Source organism: Nyctereutes procyonoides, unplaced genomic scaffold (genome assembly GCF_905146905.1).
Source record: "Nyctereutes procyonoides isolate TBG_1078 unplaced genomic scaffold, NYPRO_anot_genome, whole genome shotgun sequence".
Classification (NCBI taxonomy): domain Eukaryota; kingdom Metazoa; phylum Chordata; class Mammalia; order Carnivora; family Canidae; genus Nyctereutes; species Nyctereutes procyonoides.
Genome location: NW_026575028.1, coordinates 7,763,020 through 7,781,879, shown reverse-complemented (window position 1 = coordinate 7,781,879; position 18,860 = coordinate 7,763,020). Strand labels below are relative to the sequence as shown.

At 45.1% G+C, this 18,860-nt stretch overlaps 1 protein-coding gene across 7 annotated transcripts; it reads right to left on the bottom strand.

The window, feature by feature from the left end:
- On the bottom strand, positions 1–15,340 carry COPS7A (COP9 signalosome subunit 7A). Of its 7 annotated transcripts, none has more exons than XM_055315570.1 (8): positions 15,190–15,340; positions 14,529–14,733; positions 12,804–12,879; positions 12,493–12,581; positions 10,921–11,144; positions 10,181–10,286; positions 9,848–9,999; positions 1–5,269 (listed from the first exon to the last, which is right to left on the bottom strand). In XM_055315570.1, exons 2-8 carry the CDS (start codon positions 14,688–14,690, stop codon positions 5,227–5,229), a joined length of 852 nt encoding a protein of 283 aa, XP_055171545.1. In that variant the 5' UTR covers positions 14,691–14,733; positions 15,190–15,340; the 3' UTR covers positions 1–5,226. The 7 variants fall into 7 exon arrangements, with proteins under 7 accessions (XP_055171545.1, XP_055171549.1, XP_055171552.1 ...); XM_055315574.1 differs by having other exon boundaries at positions 10,921–11,123; XM_055315577.1 differs by having other exon boundaries at positions 10,921–11,069.
- Positions 15,341–18,860: the final 3,520 nt, after the last annotated feature.

Here is an 18,860-nt window from a genome sequence, read left to right as displayed (position 1 = left end):
TAATAACATCATATTTAAAATGATGAATGCCAGCAGCCCAGAACATGTTTTTTAAACCTTGTATTTTTTAAACATGTAATAAAATTGCTGTGTATGTGTGTGTGTACAGTTCTGTGTTAACACACGCAGATTGGTGTAAGCACCGCCATCAGGATCAAAACAGTTCCATCACCCTGAACACCCTCCTGCTGATCCTTTGTAGTCACACCCTTCCTCTAATCCTAACCCTTGACAACCACTGATTTGTTCTCCATTGCTGTAACTCTGCCGTTTCAAGAATGTCATATAATGAAATCATATATGAAAGTAGCTCTTTCACTCAGCATAATGCCTTTGAGATTCACTCATGTTGTTTGTTGCATGTTTTTTTATTTTATTTATTTATTCATAGAGACAGAGAGAGAGAGAGGCAGAGACACAGGCAGAGGGAGAAGCAGGCATCATACAGAGAGCCCGAGGAGGGACTTGATCCAGGGTCTCCAGGATCACGCCCTGGGCTGCAGGCGGCGCTAAACCGCTGCACCACCGGGGCTGCCCTGTTTGTTGCATGTTATTCATAATTTACTCCTTTTTATTGCAGAGTAGTATTCTGTGTGGGGTTGTTTTTGTTTTTAAAGATTTTATTTATTTATTCATGAGACACAGAGAGAGAGAGAGGCAGAGACACAGGCAGAGGGAGATGCGGGATCCCTGCGGGGAGCCTGATGTGGGACTCAATCCTGGACCCTGGGATCACGCCCTGAACCCAAAACAGACGCTCAACTGCTGAGCCACCCAGGCGTCCCTCTTAACTGTGTGTTTATAGTCTGTTTATCCATTCACCCATCTGAGGATATTCTAGTTTCCAGTTTGGGGCAATTATGAACAGAGTTGCTATAAACATTTGTGTACAGGCTTTTGTGTGAACGTGTTTTAACTTCTTTAGGAATAAAATGGAGTGGGATTGCTAGGTCATATGGTAAGTGTATATTTAGATTTACAAGAAAATGCCAAACTTTTCCAGGGCAGCTACACCATTTTTCATTCTCACCAGCAATGTAAGAGAGTCCTGGCTGCTTTTTGCATTCTTGCCAGCAGTTAGTATTGTCAGTTTTTATTTTATTTTACCCATTCTATTAAGTGCGTAGGTGTTCTTCTATTTATTCTAATAGATACCTTGTCACGGTTTTAATTTGTATTTCCCTAGTGACTAATGATGTTGAACATCTCTTCATGTCCTTATTTGCCATCATTATAGCCTCTTTGATGAAATGTCTGTAAGTCTTCCTGCCATTTTTCAAAATTGGGCTGTTTATTTCCTTACAGTTGAGTTTGGAGCATTCTTTGTTTTTAAGATTTTATTTATTTATTCATGAGAGAGACAGAGAGAGAGAGAGAAAGAAAGAGAGAGAGAGAGAGAGAGAGAGAGAGAGAGAGAGAGAGAGAGGCAGACACACAAGCAGAGGGAGAAGCAAGCTCCATGCAGGGAGCCCGATGAGGGATTCGATCCCAGGACTCCAGGATCACGCCCTGGGCCGAAGGCAGGTGCCAAACTGCTGAGCCACCCAGGGATCCCCAAGAGTGTTCTTTACATATTCTGGTTAGAAGTCCTTTGCTAATAGGATTTGCAAACAATTCTCTCCCATTCTGTAGCTTGTCTTTTCCTCCTCTTGACATCTTTTTCTTTTTTTTTACCTCAAAAATTTTTTTTCAGATTTTATCTACTTATTCATAAGAGATACAGAGAGAGAGGCAGAGACAGGCAGAGGGAGAAGCAGGCTCCTTGTGGGGAGCCCAATACAGGACTCGATCCCAGGACCTGAGCCAAAGGCAGACACTCAACCACTGAGCCACCCAGGTGTCCCGACATCTTCTTTTTCAAAGCAAAAGTTGCAATTAAGATAAGTCCAACTTACCATCATTTTCTTTTGTATCATATTTTGAGTGTCATTGGAATGCCTGGGTGGCTCAGCGGTTGAACATCTGCTTTGGCTCAGGGTGTGATCCCGGGGTCCAAGAACTGAGTCCCGCATCAGGCTCCCTGTGAGGAGCCTGCTTCTCCCTCTGCCTATGTCTCCATCTCTCTCTGTGTGTCTCTCATGAATAAATAAAATCTTTAATAAATATGTTTTGGGTATCATATCTAAGAACATTTTGCCTAACTCTGGGTAACTAAAAGATTTTCTCCTATGTTATTTCTTAAAAGCTTTATAGTTCTGCACTTGATATTTACATCTTTCTTTTTCTTGGGTGAGTTTTAGTAGCTTATGGCTTTCAAGGTGTTGGTCCATTTTATCTAAATTGTTGAATTTATATGTGTAGGATTATTTGTCATATTTCCTTACTAACCTTTTAATGTCTGTGGGGGCAGTTTAGTGATATCCTGATATAGGTATTTTTATTTTATTCCTGATATAGGTATTTCTTGTCTCTCTTTTTAAAAATTTTTTTAAAGATTTTATTTTTAAGTACTCTCTACATCCAATGGGAGTCTCAAACTCACAATTCTGAGATCAAGAGTTGCATGCTATTAAAAAAAAAAAAAAGTCATATGCTCTACCACCTGAGCCAGCCAGGTGTCTTTTTTTTAATTAAAATTTTTTGGGGGTCAGTATGGCTAAAGGTTTATCAGTTTTATTGATCATTTCAAACAATTGACTTTGGGTTTCATTAATTTTTTTCTATTTTCAATTTCATTAATTTCTTTTTAAAAAAAATTTTTTATTTTTAAGTGATTTCTACACCTAGCATGGGCCTCAATCTCACAACTCCAAGATCAAGAGTTGTATATTCTACCGACTGAGCCAGCTAGGCACCTCTAAATTTCACTAATTCCTGGAAAGCCTGGGTAGCTCAGCAATTGGGTGTCTGCTTTTGGTTCAGGGTATGACCTCAGGATCCAGGATCAAGTCCCATATCCAGCTCCCTTCATGAAGCCTGCTCCTCCCTCTACCTGTGTCTCTGCCTCTCTGTCTCTCTCATGAATAAAGTCTTTTTAAAAAATAAATTTCACTAATTCCTGCTCTTATTATGTTTTCCTTTTGCTTGCTTTGTGTTTACTTTTGCTGTTCGTGTATCTTCTCAAGGTAGAAGTAGAGATTGTTGACATTGAGACCTTTCTTCTTTCCTAATATAAACATTTGATGTGATCATTTTCTTTAATCACTACTTTAGCTGCATCCCACGTATTTTGATATTTTGTATTTTCCTTCTTTTTTAAAAAGAGTTTATGTATTTATTTGAGAGGGAGGCAGAGAGAGCATGAGCAGAGGAGAGAGGCAGAAGGAGAGGAATAAGCAGACTCCCCACTGAGTGCAGAGCTTGACATGAGGCTCAATCCTAGGATCCTGAGATCATGACCTGAGCCAAAAGCAGATGCTTAACCAACTGAGCCACCCAGGTGTCCCTCTTGGGACTTTCTTTTTGATCATTGGATTATTTACAAGTAGGTTGTTTAGTTTCTGTGTGTTTGGAGATTTCCCTGTTATCTTTCTGTTATTGATTTCTAGTTTTAATTCCATTATGGTCAGAAAGCATACTTTGTATGACTTCAATCCTTTTAGACTTGTTGAGGTTTGTTTTAGGACTCAGGACATGATCTGTCTTGGTAAATGTGCCATATGCATTTGAAAAGAAATTGTCATTCTGCTGTGTTGGGTAAGTGTTCTATAAATTTCAGTTAGATCCTTTCATTTTTTTTTAAGATTTTATTTATTTATTAATGAGAGACACACACAGAGAGAGAGAGAGAGAGAGAGAGAGAGAGGCAGAGACACAGGCAGAGGGAGAAGCAGGCTCCATACAGGGAGCCAGATGTGGGACTCGATCCTGGGACTCTAGGACCATCCCCTGAGCTGAAGGCGGCTGCTCGGCGGCTGAGCCACCCAGGCATCCCAAGACTGTCTTTATTTTACATTAACTTCTGAGTGACACTTTCTTTGGATATAGAATTTTGAATTGACAGTTTTCTTTCAGCACCTTAAGTGATTCCAGTTCCCTCTGGTTTCCATAGTTTTGATGAGAAATCTGCAGTAATCTGAGTTATCGTTCCCTTAAATGAAATTGGTTGTTTTTCTTTAGATGTTCTTTGGATATTTTTGTTTTTAATTTTCAGCAATTTATTGTGTCTGGTCATAGATTTGAGTATATTGTTTGCTCTTCACCAAGCTTCTTGAATCTGTATTTGGCTTTTGCCAAATTTGGGACCATTTTAGCCATAAGAACTGCCAATAATTTTCCAATTTCATACTTTTTCTCTGCACCTTCTGGGACTCTGTTGACACAAATGTCAGATCTTTTGGTCTTGTCCCACAGGTCTCTGAGATTCTGTTTTATCTTTTTTGTTTGTTATAACTTACATATTAACTATCTTCAAAGTCACTCCTCTGTCATCTCCATTCTGCTATCCAGTGAACATTTTGTTTTGGCTACTCCTACTTTGCAGTTCTAAAATTTCCATTAGGCTTTTCCTTAGGTCTTCTATTTCTTTGATAAAACTTTCTATCTTACCATTTGTTTCAAAAGCCTCCTCCCTTTCTTCTTCCAGTATAGTTATACTAACTCCTTATAAGTCTTTGCTTTAAATTCCAACATCTCTGTCTTGGGGTTGGTTGTCTTTTCCCTGGAGAGTTCTTTGTATGCTGAGTAATTTTAGATTGAATTCTGGATACTTTGAATATTGTTTTGAGACTCTAGATCTTACTAAGATCCTAATGAGAATGTTTTTCGTTTTAGCACACGATTGACCAGTTTGGTTCAGGCAATAATTTATCTTCTTTGCCTTGTGGTTCCAATGTGAGTTTAACTTTCAGTTTGTGATGTCATTTAAATCAATCCTGTATGTGTGCTGCCCAATGATTAATCAGACCTGGATAGTAGTCCACATTGTAGCTCAATTCATAAAGCTTTGGTAGTATGCTTAAGGTCAGATGCATGCTTGTGCAGCTTTGCAGTGAGCCCAGGAGTTCACACACAACTCTATAGGACTCTCAGTTTCCCTCCTCTCTGTGATCTCCCTGACACTTTGATTCTCTGGGTCTTCCTTTCCCAATCCTCTGGCAAAAGAGGGGGGGAGGGGCTTTAGTTTCTCTACTCTGCTGAGTATTTCCCATTATGTGTCTGAGCTAAACATCAACAGAACAAAGAAAAAAAGCAAAGAGATTGGCCTCACACTTTTGGGACCACAGCTCCTGTAGTAGGGGAATCCTCCTCCTTCAGTTTTCAGTGCCTGCCCAGTCACTACAGCTGTCATTTTGCTGCTGTACCTACACCACCATGGTACCGCCTGGGGCTAGAGGTGGAAGAGAAGGAAAAAAGAAAAACAACAGGTGATTCCTCTATTCTCTGACCCTGAGGAATCCCTTTCCTGCTCCTCAGACTTGCAATAGATGGCTCCAAGAGAAGTTCATTCAGTTCACACCTGATGTACAGGTTTGGGGTCACCTTTGAGTCCACTCTGGGCAATAATGGAGGTGAGGGAAATGGCAAACACCACTGGTTTCACGGAACTTCAAATTCTGGTTTCTTCCTCGTTACCATTTACTTCTCTGAGATCTCATACAATTGCCCCATGCATTCTGTCCAGGAGCATTGGGAGTGATGGGAGTGGGATGTGCCTGTTCCATTTATAATCTGTGTGGTCCTGAGCAAGTTACATAACGTCTCTGTGCCTTTTCTGTCATCTTTAGAAGAGGATAATAGTGGTATCAACCTCAAAAGGCTATTGTGTGGATTAAATGAATTTATATATGTAAAGCGCTTACAATAACGCTTGACTATAGTTAAGCACTTAATGAATATTAAACTATTGTAAAAAAAGATGGAACAGAGATAGGTAAAAAAGACAAAAATTACCCAAAACCCCTATTGCCAACAGATAAAACATATACATTATGGTTTATATTATTTCAGATTTTTCAGTCAAGATATATTTACCAATTCATTGAATAGACAAATGAATATCTAAGTATAGAATTATATTCCCTGCCCCATTCCCCAAATTATGCATTTATTAGGGTAGAGGCAGTAGGTTACAGAATAAAACCTTTCATCACACTCTTCCTCCCACCCAAAATGCTCATCCTCTGGGCAGCCCCAGTGGCCCAGCGGTTTAGCGCCACCTTCAGCTTGGGGTGTGATCCTGGAGACCCGGGATCAAGTCCCGCGTCAGGCTCCCTGCCTGGTGCCTGCTTCTCCCTCTGCCTGTGTCTCTGCCTCTCTCTCTGTGTGTGTCATGAAAAATAAATAAAAAATCTTAAAAAGAAAATGCTCATCCTCCATCAGGCTAACTGCCACTTTAGCTTCTAGTTTCAGTTGAAAGGTCACATCCTTGAAGAAGGCTTTTCTGACCCCAGGTAAGATATAGATCCCTATGTTAAATGCTTTCATGTCACCCTATACATCTTAGTACTTATCACACTTTTAAATACTTAGCCATATACTTAAGAACCTCAAAACATGAGACAAGTCCTCTCTCTTGTCCTGTACTCAGTTTCACCTTTGCACATCCTTCTGTTCCAGATGGTGACCCTAGGCCTCCTTACCTGTCTAAGGCCCTGCACTGCCTTTTAGCTGATCCAAGTTGGCACTAATCTGGGCAAGTCTGCTTATATAAATGGGACTTCTCAGCTCACAGCTGAGTCAATGAGGACAGTGAAGGCATATTTCTAGTCCACATCCTGGAGATTCTAATTCAGTAGGAACTGGGGTGGGAGTGGGGTCCAGGAATATGCATTTTCAAAAGATCCCCTAGTGTTTCTGTGGGCTACCAGCATCAGATGCTGGTATGATATGCTGCTGGCCCACAGAAACACTGCCTGTGGTAAGAAACTTCTAATATGACTTCCACAGTGACCCCTGCCTTCTGACAGTCAATAGGCTGGAACGGGGGACTTGTAAAACTAATGGGATACCTCTTCTGTGACTAGATAACAAGACCAGTTCTGCTTTCCTGATGTAGTCTCTCTGGCTTTTGCTCTGATGGAGAACTACCAGGGCTGCCTCTGACCAACAGCCAGCCCAGAAATGAGGTATGGCTCCAGCTAACACTTTGATTGCAACCTTGTGAGAGACTCTGAGACAGAAAAGTGTGCCCCACATTCCCAAGCCACAGAAACAGACAATAAATGTGTTGTTTTAAGCCACTAAATTTTAGGGTAATTTGTTACACTGTATCAGGTAATACATTGCCTAGACTTCCCAAAGCTCCCTTCTATCATCCATGTTGGAAAACACATCTACACGGAGAATTTCCAATCTCTCCTCAACAGGATTTCATGAATACTGACTGTAGACGTTGTCTTTGCTCTTCTTATGCATAAAGATGTACACAGTCTGGTTGCTGTTTTTAGCTTCAGACACTATGGCTTAGTATTTTAAGTGTCACTAGTTTCATGAGCATGAACTCTGAATTCTCATAAAGGCAAGTCCTCTTTCTCCTCCTACCATAGTGGTCCAGCCGTAAGACTACCTAAGACTGCTGTACATTAGGGATCAGTGTGTGCCAGTGATGGTAAGATTGATTAGAAATATTCTGGTGCCCTGAGCTTGGTCAAACATGAAGTCTCTAAATCCTGAACCAAGTTTCATTGTTAAAAACTGAGTCCCAAAATAATCTGCTCCCCCTTCTTCATGCCTTAGTAGCCAAGAGCCCTGTCTTTCTAAGTCAAAGACAAATTGCATTTGCATGTCTTCAGGAACATGTGAATGGTCCCCTTCCATCTCCGGGTGTTAAGCCAGGCAGTCCCGACTCAGCCCACAGTTGGACTCAGAGCCATCCACTGAAGGCTGGAACTAGAGAGCTCAGAGAATTATGGCGTGCCACTGGCTGGAACTAGCTTACAAAACAAGATACTAAGTTCAAGTGAAAAGTTGGGGTGGCGGGGGAAGGGGGGCAAGGGGACAGGCTCAAAGTGCCAGGAATTAGCAACTTCTACACAATGGAGGGTGTGGAGGGAAGGGCTTTATTGAAGAGGAAGAGACTGAGAACCAAGACAAAAGAGGCTCAACAAACTTGTCAAGAGCAAAGCTAAACTTAGAACTCAGGAGTGTCACCTCCTCAAGTAGGGCTCACTAGACTGGCCCTGGGAAGTCTCCACTGCCCTCTCAAAACCAGAGGCTCACCCAGCCCACTTTTAACCAAAATCCAGGATCTCACCCCACTTTCTAGTTCTGTGACTGAGACCTTTGGCACTGGTAGAGCGGTCTGTACTAAATCTCTACCTAGAGAAAAACACAATCTCTGGAAAGCAGCTCAGTCAACATTGGGACCCTTGGGGGCAATGGCTTCATGTCCAAGTTGGGTGGCAGGGGGGCGGTCAACCATCCCTTACACTAGAGCTTCTCAATTCTAAAAAGTGCGCAGCAGTCCACTAGACTGAGACCAACTCTCCCAGCATGGGAAGCTCTGCCTTGGATAGTGGATAGGAGCCTGCTGCTTCTTACAGCAGCTCTCAAGAGTTGTGTGGTCCTGATGCAAAAACTGAAGGTTATTATGAACTCCTCCCCCTTATAATTCTGTAAGAAGGAAAACAGCAGGCTGAACTCCAGCTCCTTGAGAGCAGAGCCAGCGACAGTCATTTTCCATGTCAGTGCTTTTTGCACATTGATGCTCAGAAAGCATCTGCTGCTTCTGAATGAGTGCTGGGACACTGAGCAATTTGTCTACAGTCATATGACTCAAGATCTAGGTCTCCTGGCTCCTAGGCCAGGACTCAGCACATAGTATCTGGTTCTCCTCTTTTTCCAGCACTTTGCTTTACAATGGACAATGAGCCTTCTTCCCATCCACACATAACAAAGACAGAAGATACCCATTTCAGGGTATGTTTGTAGATAGACTTCTCATAGATTTATTTCTGTTTCATGTTATATATAGATATATGTATATATACTTTTTTTTTTTTTTTATATACAATCTATATCCCCTTCCCTTCCCCAAACTCACAAAAGGAAGTATAAATCCTTCCAGGATTGCCATCAGGCTTTCCAAGATAGCCAGGGCTAAGAAAGAACCATCTCTCAACATCTCAAGAGACAGCTGCTGTTCTTAGGCTCTGGGGTCATTGAAGCAGCAGCATTCCCAGGACCCAAGGGGAGGAAAGAGGAGAGGAAACAACTGTAGTGTGATGGGATTCTAGGATGAAAGTGTCCAGTGACTCCTAGAATGGGAGACTGGCTCCCAGAATTCTCTGGGTGGGAATAAAGGTGGAAGCCCTATGGCTCTTCAGATGCTGCCCAAAAAAGGCTGGGGGTAAGGAGTACAAATTGGGGATCAGGCATGCAGGGATGGGGGTTAGAAAGAGAAGAAACACACGTGGGTTATGCTCCAGAAGGAGCAGCCCCACCTACTCCATGACGTATAACGAACAGGGACAGATGCTGGCCACCCTCCCCCCCTTAAAGAAACAGGGAGAGAGCATAGCAGGGAGGGGGAGGGAGACAATGGGACACACAAGAAAGTCACATAAAGCAAAAGTACCAACAAAAACATGACTTGTACTTGCCTCCTCCTTAGAGGAGGGTCGGGAGAGAAGGGGGAGGTTAAGGGTCATGAACCTAAGATTATCAGCTGGCCAGGGGCACAGGAAGGCTCTCTGAGGACTCCTAAAGGACAGGCAGGCAGCTGGGACCCCACATCCCCAAGGAAGAAACGACAGTCCCTTCAGTTCGACTTGGACCAAATCTTGGCGCTCCCTCGGAGCCTGGCAAAGGGAAGAGAGAGAGAGAGGCTGCAGGGAATCCCTTGACCCCTGTGGGCTCCCACCATGTCTACCCCCATGCAAATGACTAAAGAGGGTGAGGACAGCCAGGTCACTGAAGTAAAAGCAGGGTACCCCGGAAGCAAGCAGTTCCTGCTATAGTGGCTCACCCCTTGCCCTTTGAGGCTTTCTTGCTGGGCTGGCGCTGGTTGGTGCCAGGGGCAGGTTCCCTCAGCTCAGTCAGGTGCTGTTCAGGGTCCTGAGATGTAGCCGCGGCAGCTGCGGCTGTTGTAACTTTAATGGTTTTTTTCAGGTTGGCGACCTACCGGAATGAAAGAAATGGGGGAGGATGACGGAAGACCCAGAATCAGCCAGTCCCTGCCTACCTTGTCTTTTTGCTATAGCCACAGTCCCACATCCCCCACCACACCCCCCCATCCCGCACAGAACAGCTGGCCTGGACTGCACGAACTTGGGTCCGTCCGGATCCCTGGTCTGCTCACCTCACTCTCGATCTGCTGCTTCAGGCCAAGCTGCTGTTCTTTGTGCTGGTTGGCACGGCTCACCTGCTCCTCAATGCCTGACAGCACCACCTCACAGCCCACACACCTGCAAGAATCAAGAAAGGAGAAGCATCAGCAGAGGGAGGCTGTGATCACATACTCACAAAAAACAGACTTGGAATATCCTGCATCCAAACCCTTGTCCTGATTCAGGAACCCTAGCCAGGGCACCTGGAGACCACGGGCAACAAGGGTCTCAGAAGCCACAAAGACACTTGGTGGACAAGAGAGGTAGGGGAAGTGCCTGGAATAATGTGCAATGTTGTGAGGAGGAACTAAATATAACAACAGGTGGATGCTGAAGGGAAAAACAAAAAAGCATGTTAGACAAGAATATAAAGAGAGAAACAGAAGTGGAAGAGACCCATGGCCTACAGTGTTGCTTACAGACCAGTGGGATGAATACAACTGAAGACAGTGAGGCTCCAACATCCCAGTGAGGATCCTCTCCAGAGTACTGCTCCCTCTCCCATCCCCCAGTTACTAGGCCAAGGACACTGCATCCAGCCTCTTGCTCTTCAGGCCCTCCTCTGCTCCCTTCTGCCCTCGGAAGCTTTTGGAGGAATGAGCTCACTTCCCTTCTTCCTCTGGGATTCCACCTATGCAGCCCAGCCCAGTCCTCCCCACCACCCCCCAAGAGAAAGAGAAGAGAAGAGCCAGGGCCAGGAGCCAGTTCTCACCATTCCTGCAAGGTCCGAGTGATGGCACTGAGGTCCTGGCGCTGGATGTCCCGCCCGATGCTATAGTCAACCTCCAGCCGCTGGTTGCGCTGGTCCAGAGAGCCGCGGAGCACATCGGCGTACACCGCCTCAATGACGAGGTCTTCCAGCTGCCGCACATTACGCAGGGCAAGGGCCTCCAGCAACACTGCGTATGGGATACACTGGGGCCCAGGGAGGTCAGGCTGGGATTTGTGAGGTTCTGCAGCATAGAAGGGCTCCCAAGATTCTTCCCTCCTTATCCCCCCTGCCTATCCTCCACTCCTACTCCTAAATGATTTCCTCTAAGAGGCTGGTTCTTTTGTTTGTTTTAAAGATTTTATTGATTTATTCATGAGACACAGAGAGAGGTAGAGACATAGGCAGAGGATAAAGCAGGCTCCCTGCGGGGAGCCTGGTGTGGGACTCGATCCCAGGACCCCAGGATCACAACCTGAGCCAAAGGCAGACACTCAATCACTGGGTCACCCAGGTGCCCCTAAGAGGCTGGTTCTAAGGCAAAATAAGGGAAAGTATTGCCACCTGAAAACATTCCAAGAAGGAAAACTGCAAATAAAATAGAAGATTTACGTTCCCCTACCACCCTTTACCTCCCACACCATCGAGGAAGAAAGTGACATCTGCCTGGATGTCAATCCTCCAGCCACAGCTCAAGACAGCACACAGACCTTGGAGCATACAAGCCTAGCATTAACGGGAACAGGTGGGGGAGGGCTCTGGTGTTCCTGTTTATCATTTATCTCCCACTTCCTTCCAAAGCGGCATCTCACGATAGGGAGCCTGATTTAGGTAAAGTCATGAGAATGACAAGAGAATCAAGTAACAGTAGAGAGAATGTTAGGTGTGTGTGTGGGGGGATATTTAATAAAAAACTGAACCTAACTGAAACTACTTTTGGGCCATATACTTCTGACTCTAGCATTTAGAAGCCTAGTACTTCACCAGAAAAGAGAGCTTTGTTGCCAAATCTGAAAGCCGAGGGCATTCGTACGGGACTTTATTTTTTTAGGATTTTTATTCAATTGTTTGACAGGGAGAGAGGGAGAGAGAGAGAGAGAGTGAGAGAGAGAGAGACAAAGCGCACACGCAGGAGAGCATGAGTGGGCATGAGCTGGGGAGGGGCGGAGAGGGAGAAGCAAGCTCCCTGCTGAGCAGCGATGACGGGATCCCAGGATCCTGGGACCATGACCTGAACCAAAGGCAGACACTTAATCGACTGAGCCACCCAGGCACCCCTGTGTGGGACTTCCCATTGTGAGGAGGCAGGTGATTGCTAAACAAGTAAATGGTATCCTGGTTGCTATTTTGACCCAAAATGCAAAAAAATGCTGAATGAAACACAAAACAAAACTGAAAACTAAGAATATTCAGGGATGCCTGGGTGGCTCAGTTGGTTAAGTGTGGGCCAAGGCTGTCTAAGTGCAAATTCCCTTTGGACCATCCCTTGTGAAGGGACATTCCTCTTTGCCTCATGACTGGGGCAGGTGTGTGTGTGTGTGTGTGTGTGTGGGGGGGTGATGGACTGTCACTCACCTTGACTTTAGCAGCCAAGGTGACAACTGATAGGTGGCGAAGCTTATTCTTCTGAGCCTCCGTGAGTGGGGGAAGATTCCGGGCTTCAGCTGGGATAAAAGGACAAAGCAGAGGAAATCTTGATTACACTTTCGTGTGAAGCCCTAGCTTCCTACCCTCTACTTAAAAAAATTTTTTTAGTTTTCCATGTCAATTCAGGTCTTGACCCTGACCCTGTGTACCCCAGGAGGGTTTCCCAGGAATTTCTTTGAAGTCCTTCCAGAAACTGCCCTTCTCCCACCACTACTCCAGAGCTCTAACCCTCTGGTTACCTAAGTAATCAGCATATGTCCCATAGGCGAACACGGTGAGCAGCCGGAACGTGGAAGCGAAATCACTCTCAGCCAGCTGCAAAAATACGAAGGAAGAGGTGACAGGACAGGCCTCTCTCCAGTTCCCCAGCCTCATTCTGTTCTCAATTCCACTTTCTGGCCCCATCTCTCCCTTCTCCCATCGGCTCTCCCAGCACCCCCCCCCCCCCCGCAGGACTTCTCTGCCTCTCTGATGGCTCTCCCTATATGAAGGCCTCATTGCCACCTCCAGGCTCCAGTTGTCTACACTACTCCGCCCAATCCACCATGCCCTCTTCCTCTGTACGTCTTCATTCTTACCCCAAATTCAGAACTGAGCACATTCAGAGTGTTTGGTAGTGAGCGTACGTGCATGTACACACACACGCACTCAGACATTGTAAACTGCATTTTGGTCCTTAGAGCATGTTTAATATTTCTGAATCTGAGTAGGCAGTCTGCCGTACCTCCCAATTCACCAAACACTCCTGCGTTAGCCTCACTCATCTCTGAGAGCTGCATGGCCTCTACGTCAGACCTGCAGCACCCAGGAGGCTTTCATCATCCAGGCCAGCCCACTCAGATCTCCTCTCCAATCACTGATCACTCATTCTGGCACTTAATCAAACCCTTAGGCTGTTACCGAAGAATATCTTTCTTTCCAATATGATAACAGCTCCAGGCCCTGGTATCCCACCCAGTTAGGTCTGCAGAGCTATTTGGCTCTCAGAAAATACTTGCTAAATGAGTAATTTACATGGCCATATCCATTCATCTTATCTCTGCAACTGGAATATAAGTTTTAGGAGGATAATAAGCACTGTGTCTTACACTTTTCTGGTATTCCCAGATGACCCGCAGAGAGAAACAAGCACTCAACAAATGCTTGTTTTTTTCACCTTAACGGACCCTCTTTAGTTCCACTGCAGAAGAAAGCGCAGGGAAAGAAGGCAGCCAGAGTTTTCTCCATATACCAGTGACTCCTGAAAGCTAAATCCATTGACTCCATCAATTACTGGCTCTCAAAAAGCTAACACAGTTTGCCCGCATATCAATGCCATAGCACCTCAGGACTTGAGCAGATGTCACACATCTTGGTGATCCAGCACCCTCTAGACTTTAAACTCTTAACTCTATGTGAACAGTTCTCTCTGCTGTGTCCCTAGCATCTTGCCACATGTCTCGGGGAGAAAGACACCTTCTAACACTTCCAGGCACTTATCTAACCTAAGTGAATGAACAAAGAGTACAAAGTGAGGAGAGGAGGGGCTGCCAATTTCATGTTCATTCCTCCCAATTGTACCAGATTCTACACTTCCCATAATCTGACCTGATTCCTATAATTGACACTGAGGGGCAGTATCAGTTTCAATTTTAAACGGAGGTCTTAAAGTAAAAGTGACCTGATCAAGGCAACATGATTTTACTAAGAGGTACTACATTGGAGGAGACAGGATGGAATTAGGTCTCCTTTTCTGAATCACTCTTTGGCTTAAAAATGAAAAACAGTGGGTTTTACAGATGATTCATCAGCAAAGGAAAGTGAGAGGTTTATTTGCCTACTTATTTTGCCAGCTGCTAATTAATCATCACCATATTCCTGTTCAACCGAATGGTTATGCGGTTGCAAATGAGCCCTGCCCACCCATTCTCAAATTCAGACTTAGTCCCAAGCTTCCATGTGTGCCTTCTAGGCCAGGAACCCACCTCTCTAACATTAGGCATATCCAGCAGTTCCCCAAACACGTAGACACCAGGAGCCTCCAGCACCTGGTGAATGAGTGTGGCCAGCGCTGCCCCCTTGGCCGACTTGGCCAAGAGCAGAAATTGCTCCTGGTTCTGCCCTGTCACCTTCACCTCGGCACTCATGGCTGCAATGAGCTGGGAGGGCCTGGGCTCAGGATATCTGGAGCTGCAAGGAGAGAGAATGTGAAGCTGGAAGTCCCTGAACCCTGGGAGGGCGGGAAGCACAGGGGCCAGGGGCTGGACTGCAGAGGCACTGAGTCACTTCTACAAATGAAGAACAAGAGATGGAGCTGTCTAAAACTCGGTTCTAGAAATCCGAAAACCGGCCACTTTGATGGAAGCCTGGCTGAGACAGAGTTGCCAGGCCCCCTCCCCCATCCCTGGGCCTGATCCCAAGGCCCACCACGTGCACCCCACTGAACCCCAAGGCATAGGATGTGCTGGGGGAAGGGGCGTCACATGGTGTCCACCCTAACAACAACGCTCCCTCAAATTTCCACGGTGCCCCACAAGTACCCCCAACCACGTGACCTCACCCTCACGGTCCTTCCACGTGGCTCCGCCCCCTCCCTTAAAGAGGCCGCCCAGGGACCACGGGCTCACGCCGACTGCCCCGTCGTACCCTGGCTCAGACTCTGCGGGCCGCTACCTGGAAGCTTCGTCTTCCAGCACACCGGGCGGGGCAGCCACTCCGTCACCTCCGGCAGCTGTTCCAAGCCTTTCCTGCCACCTCCCTGTAGAGTCGCTCTGGCCACTACCACTCTATGGCGGGCTTCCGGCTCGTACTTCCGCTCTGGCGAGGCCAGGCCCCTCCCCCGCCTTCCGAGGGCTGAAGCTCCGGCGAGCGCCAGTCATTCTACTCTCTGATTGGCTGTTGAGGAAGAAGGACGGCGTCTTTTTTTTTCCTGCTCTGTTTCAATAAAACTTTATTGTCCGATGAGCGCTAGATGGTAAATGCAAAGGGAGCCCCCTGGTCTGCAGCAGGTACCGGGTGGTTATGTGTCTGTTCAAAGCTGCTTGAAATCTGGAGATCCGGGCTGCACAGGGCGCCGGAGGCGGCAGGAAAGCTGTAATGAGAACGAGCGGTCTGGAGAAGGAAAAAAGGGAGGGAGGGAAATGAGAGACAGGAAGAAGACAAGAATCAATAATAGAAGTTTAGCAGCAGGGATCCCCTGGCTATTTTAACCACTCCTTTTTTTGAGGAGCAAGAGGAAAGTAGTGGGAAAAGTAAAGGAAGTAATAAGAGGTAACACTGACATTGTAGTAACATTGCTCACTATTGGTGAGGCATCTTTTAAAATTGTACCCCTTTGAAGCCTCCTAACTATACTGCATCCCCCCCCCCGCCCAGTGTGACTCCGGGAGTACTTGTAGAGTGAGGCTTTCGTGCGCATCGAGTCATTTCATTCCTGCGAGACGAAAAACCCCTAGGTGTAAGGAAGGTATCTGTTATTACTTTAACTTTATAGATAAGGAAATTGATGCTCATAAAAATTTAGAGATTTTGGGATGCCTGGGTGGCTCATGGTTGAGCGTCTGCCTTTCGCTCAGGGTGTGATCCCAGAGTCCCGGAATTGAGTCCCACATCCGGCTCCCTGCATGGAGCCTGCTTCTCCCTCTGCCTGTGTCTCTGCCTCTATCTCTGTGTCCCTCATGAATAAATAAAATCTTTTTTTTTAAATTTATGATAGTCACACACACACACAGAGAGAGAGAGAGAGAGAGAGAGAGAGAGAGAGGCAGAGACACAGGCAGAGGGAGAAGCAGGCTCCATGCACCGGGAGCCCGACGTGGGATTCGATCCCGGGTCTCCAGGATCGCGCCCCGGGCCAAAGGCAGGCGCCAAACCGCTGCGCCCCCCAGGGATCCCTCTCATGAATAAATAAAATCTTAAAAAAAAAGTTAGAGATTTCAAATTGAACACCAATAAAAAAAAAATAAAGTTAGAGATTTGCCTGGAATTCAGGTCTCTTCAAGCTGGAAACTATCTTTCCACGTTACCATGATACTTTAGGAAAAATAATAAATAACTAACAGTTCTATAGTATATTACATCACGCGGGCTTGCAGAAGGTCAAATAAGAATAAAGTTAATGACGTTTTGGAGGACTTTGTGTTAGATGCTGAATGAAGAGGTTTAGTTAATTCATTTGATGCTTATAACAATCTATTATTTTTATTTTCTAGATGGAAACACTGAGGCCCAGGGAAGTTAAGTAATTTATAAACAATGGAAAGAAAAGAAAGTGAGAAAAAAAGAGAACATAAATGAAGAGAGTATCACAGGACTGGTAGACTGCTGAAGAGGAAGGGACCTTAAACTCAAAGTTTATGGTCCACATGGCTGAGTTTATGGTAGCAAATGAGAAGCAGAAACAGACAAAGGAGATAGAGAGAGGAGAAGGAGGGAAAAAAGGAGAGGAAGAGGTAGAGGAAAAAGTAAAGAAGAAGAAAAGAATGGGAGGGGCACCTGGGTGGCTCAATTGGTTAGGCTTCTGCCTTCCACTTAGGTCATGATCTCAGGGTCCTGGCATCAAGCTCCGCATCAGGCTCTTTCCTCAGCATTGGGTCAGCTTCTCCCTCTGCCTCTCCCTCTATGATCTCTCTGGCTCTCACTCTCTCTCAAATAAATAAAATCTTTTTTTAAAAAAGAAAAGAATGGGAGAGATGATACATAAAAGTGAGGAGAAGGAATCAAAAACATTATAAAACATCCAAAATTTGAAAGAACCAAAGAATTAATGAGTCCAAACTTCTCAATTTAAATTTTTTTTAATTTTAAAGTTTTATGTATTTATTTGACAGAGAGAGCACAAGTAGGCAGAGTGGCAGAGTGGCAGGCAGAGGGAGAAGCAGGCTCCCCACTGAGCAGAGAGCCCAATGTTGGGCTCCATCCTAAGAGCCTGGGATCATGACCAGAGCCGAAGACAGGTGCTTAACCACCTGAGCCACCAGGTGCCCCAATCTTCTCAATTTAAAGAGGGAAGGGAAAAAAATGCAAGGAAAGAACAAGAGCCCACGTATGTTCTATTATGTACCATGTTTTTATCTGTTCAACTTTTCTTTAAGAATTTTTTTTAGAGTAGTTTTAGGTTTATAATAACATTGACAGTGAGGTACAAAGATTTCTCATACTAACTTCTGCTCCCACACATATATAACCTCCCCAGTAACAACATCACTCACCAGGATGGTACATTTTTGTACCAAAGATGAACCAATATTGACTACATCATAATCACCGGAAATCCATAATTTATCTAGGATTTCAGTCTTGGTAGTGTACATTCAATGGGTTTGGATAATGTATAGTGACATATATCCATCATTACAATATCATACAGAGTATTTTCACTGCCCCAAAAATTCTCTGTGCCCTACCTGTTCATCTCACCCCACCCACAACCCCTGGCAACTACTGATCTTTCTTCATTGTCTCCAGTTTTACCTTTTCAAGAATGTCATAGAGTGGAAATCACACCATATGTGGCCTTCTCATGTTGGCTTTTTGCACTTCAAGTTTCTTCCATGTTTTTTCTTTTCTTTTTTTCTCTTCCATGTTTTTTTAAAATTTTATTTATTTATTCATAGAACTACAGAGAGAGAGAGAGAGAGAGGCCGAGACACAGGCAGAGGGAGAAGCAGGCTCCATGCAGGGAGCCCGACGTGGGACTTGATCCTGGGTCTCCAGGATCACACCTCAGGCTGCAGGCGGCGCTAAACCGCTGCGCCATGGGGGCTGCCCTCTTCCATGTTTTTTCATGGCTTAATAGCTCATTTCATTTTAGCCGCACTAGTCTTCCATTGCCTGGATGTACCACAGTTTATTTATCTATTCATAGACTAAAGGACATCTTGGTTTCTCCCAAGTTTTGGCAATTATGATTAAAGCTGCTGTAAACATTCATGTGCAGGGTTTTGTGTAGACAAAATTTTCTGCTCCTTTGGGTAAACATCAAGGAGCACGATCACTGGAACATATGGCAAGGGTATGTTTAGTTTGGTAAGAAACCACCAAACTGTTTTCAAAAGTGGCTGTACTCATCAGCAATGTATGAAAGTTTCTTTTTTGTTTTTGCTTTTTTCATTGTTAGAGAGAGAAAGAGGAAGAGAGCATGAGCAGGGAGGGGAGAGGAAGGGGGAAAAGGAGAGAGAGAATCCCAAGCAAGTTTCGTGCTCAGTGTGGAGACTGGACTCCACTCAATCCCACGACTCTGAGATCATGACCTGAGCAGAAATCAAGAGTTGGATGCTTAACCAACTGAGCCACCCAGGCACCCCTTATAGTTTCCA

Coding starts and splice junctions, on each gene's coding strand:
- COPS7A (XM_055315570.1), bottom strand. CDS start 14,690: ATGAGTGCCGAGGTGAAGGTGACAGGGCAGAACCAGGAGCAATTTCTG. Junction 12,880..14,528: donor ATATGCCTAATGTTAGAGAG/GTGGGTTCCTGG, acceptor GTATTTTTGCAG/CTGGCTGAGAGTGATTTCGC. Junction 10,000..10,180: donor AGCAGCAGATCGAGAGTGAG/GTGAGCAGACCA, acceptor TCATTCCGGTAG/GTCGCCAACCTGAAAAAAAC.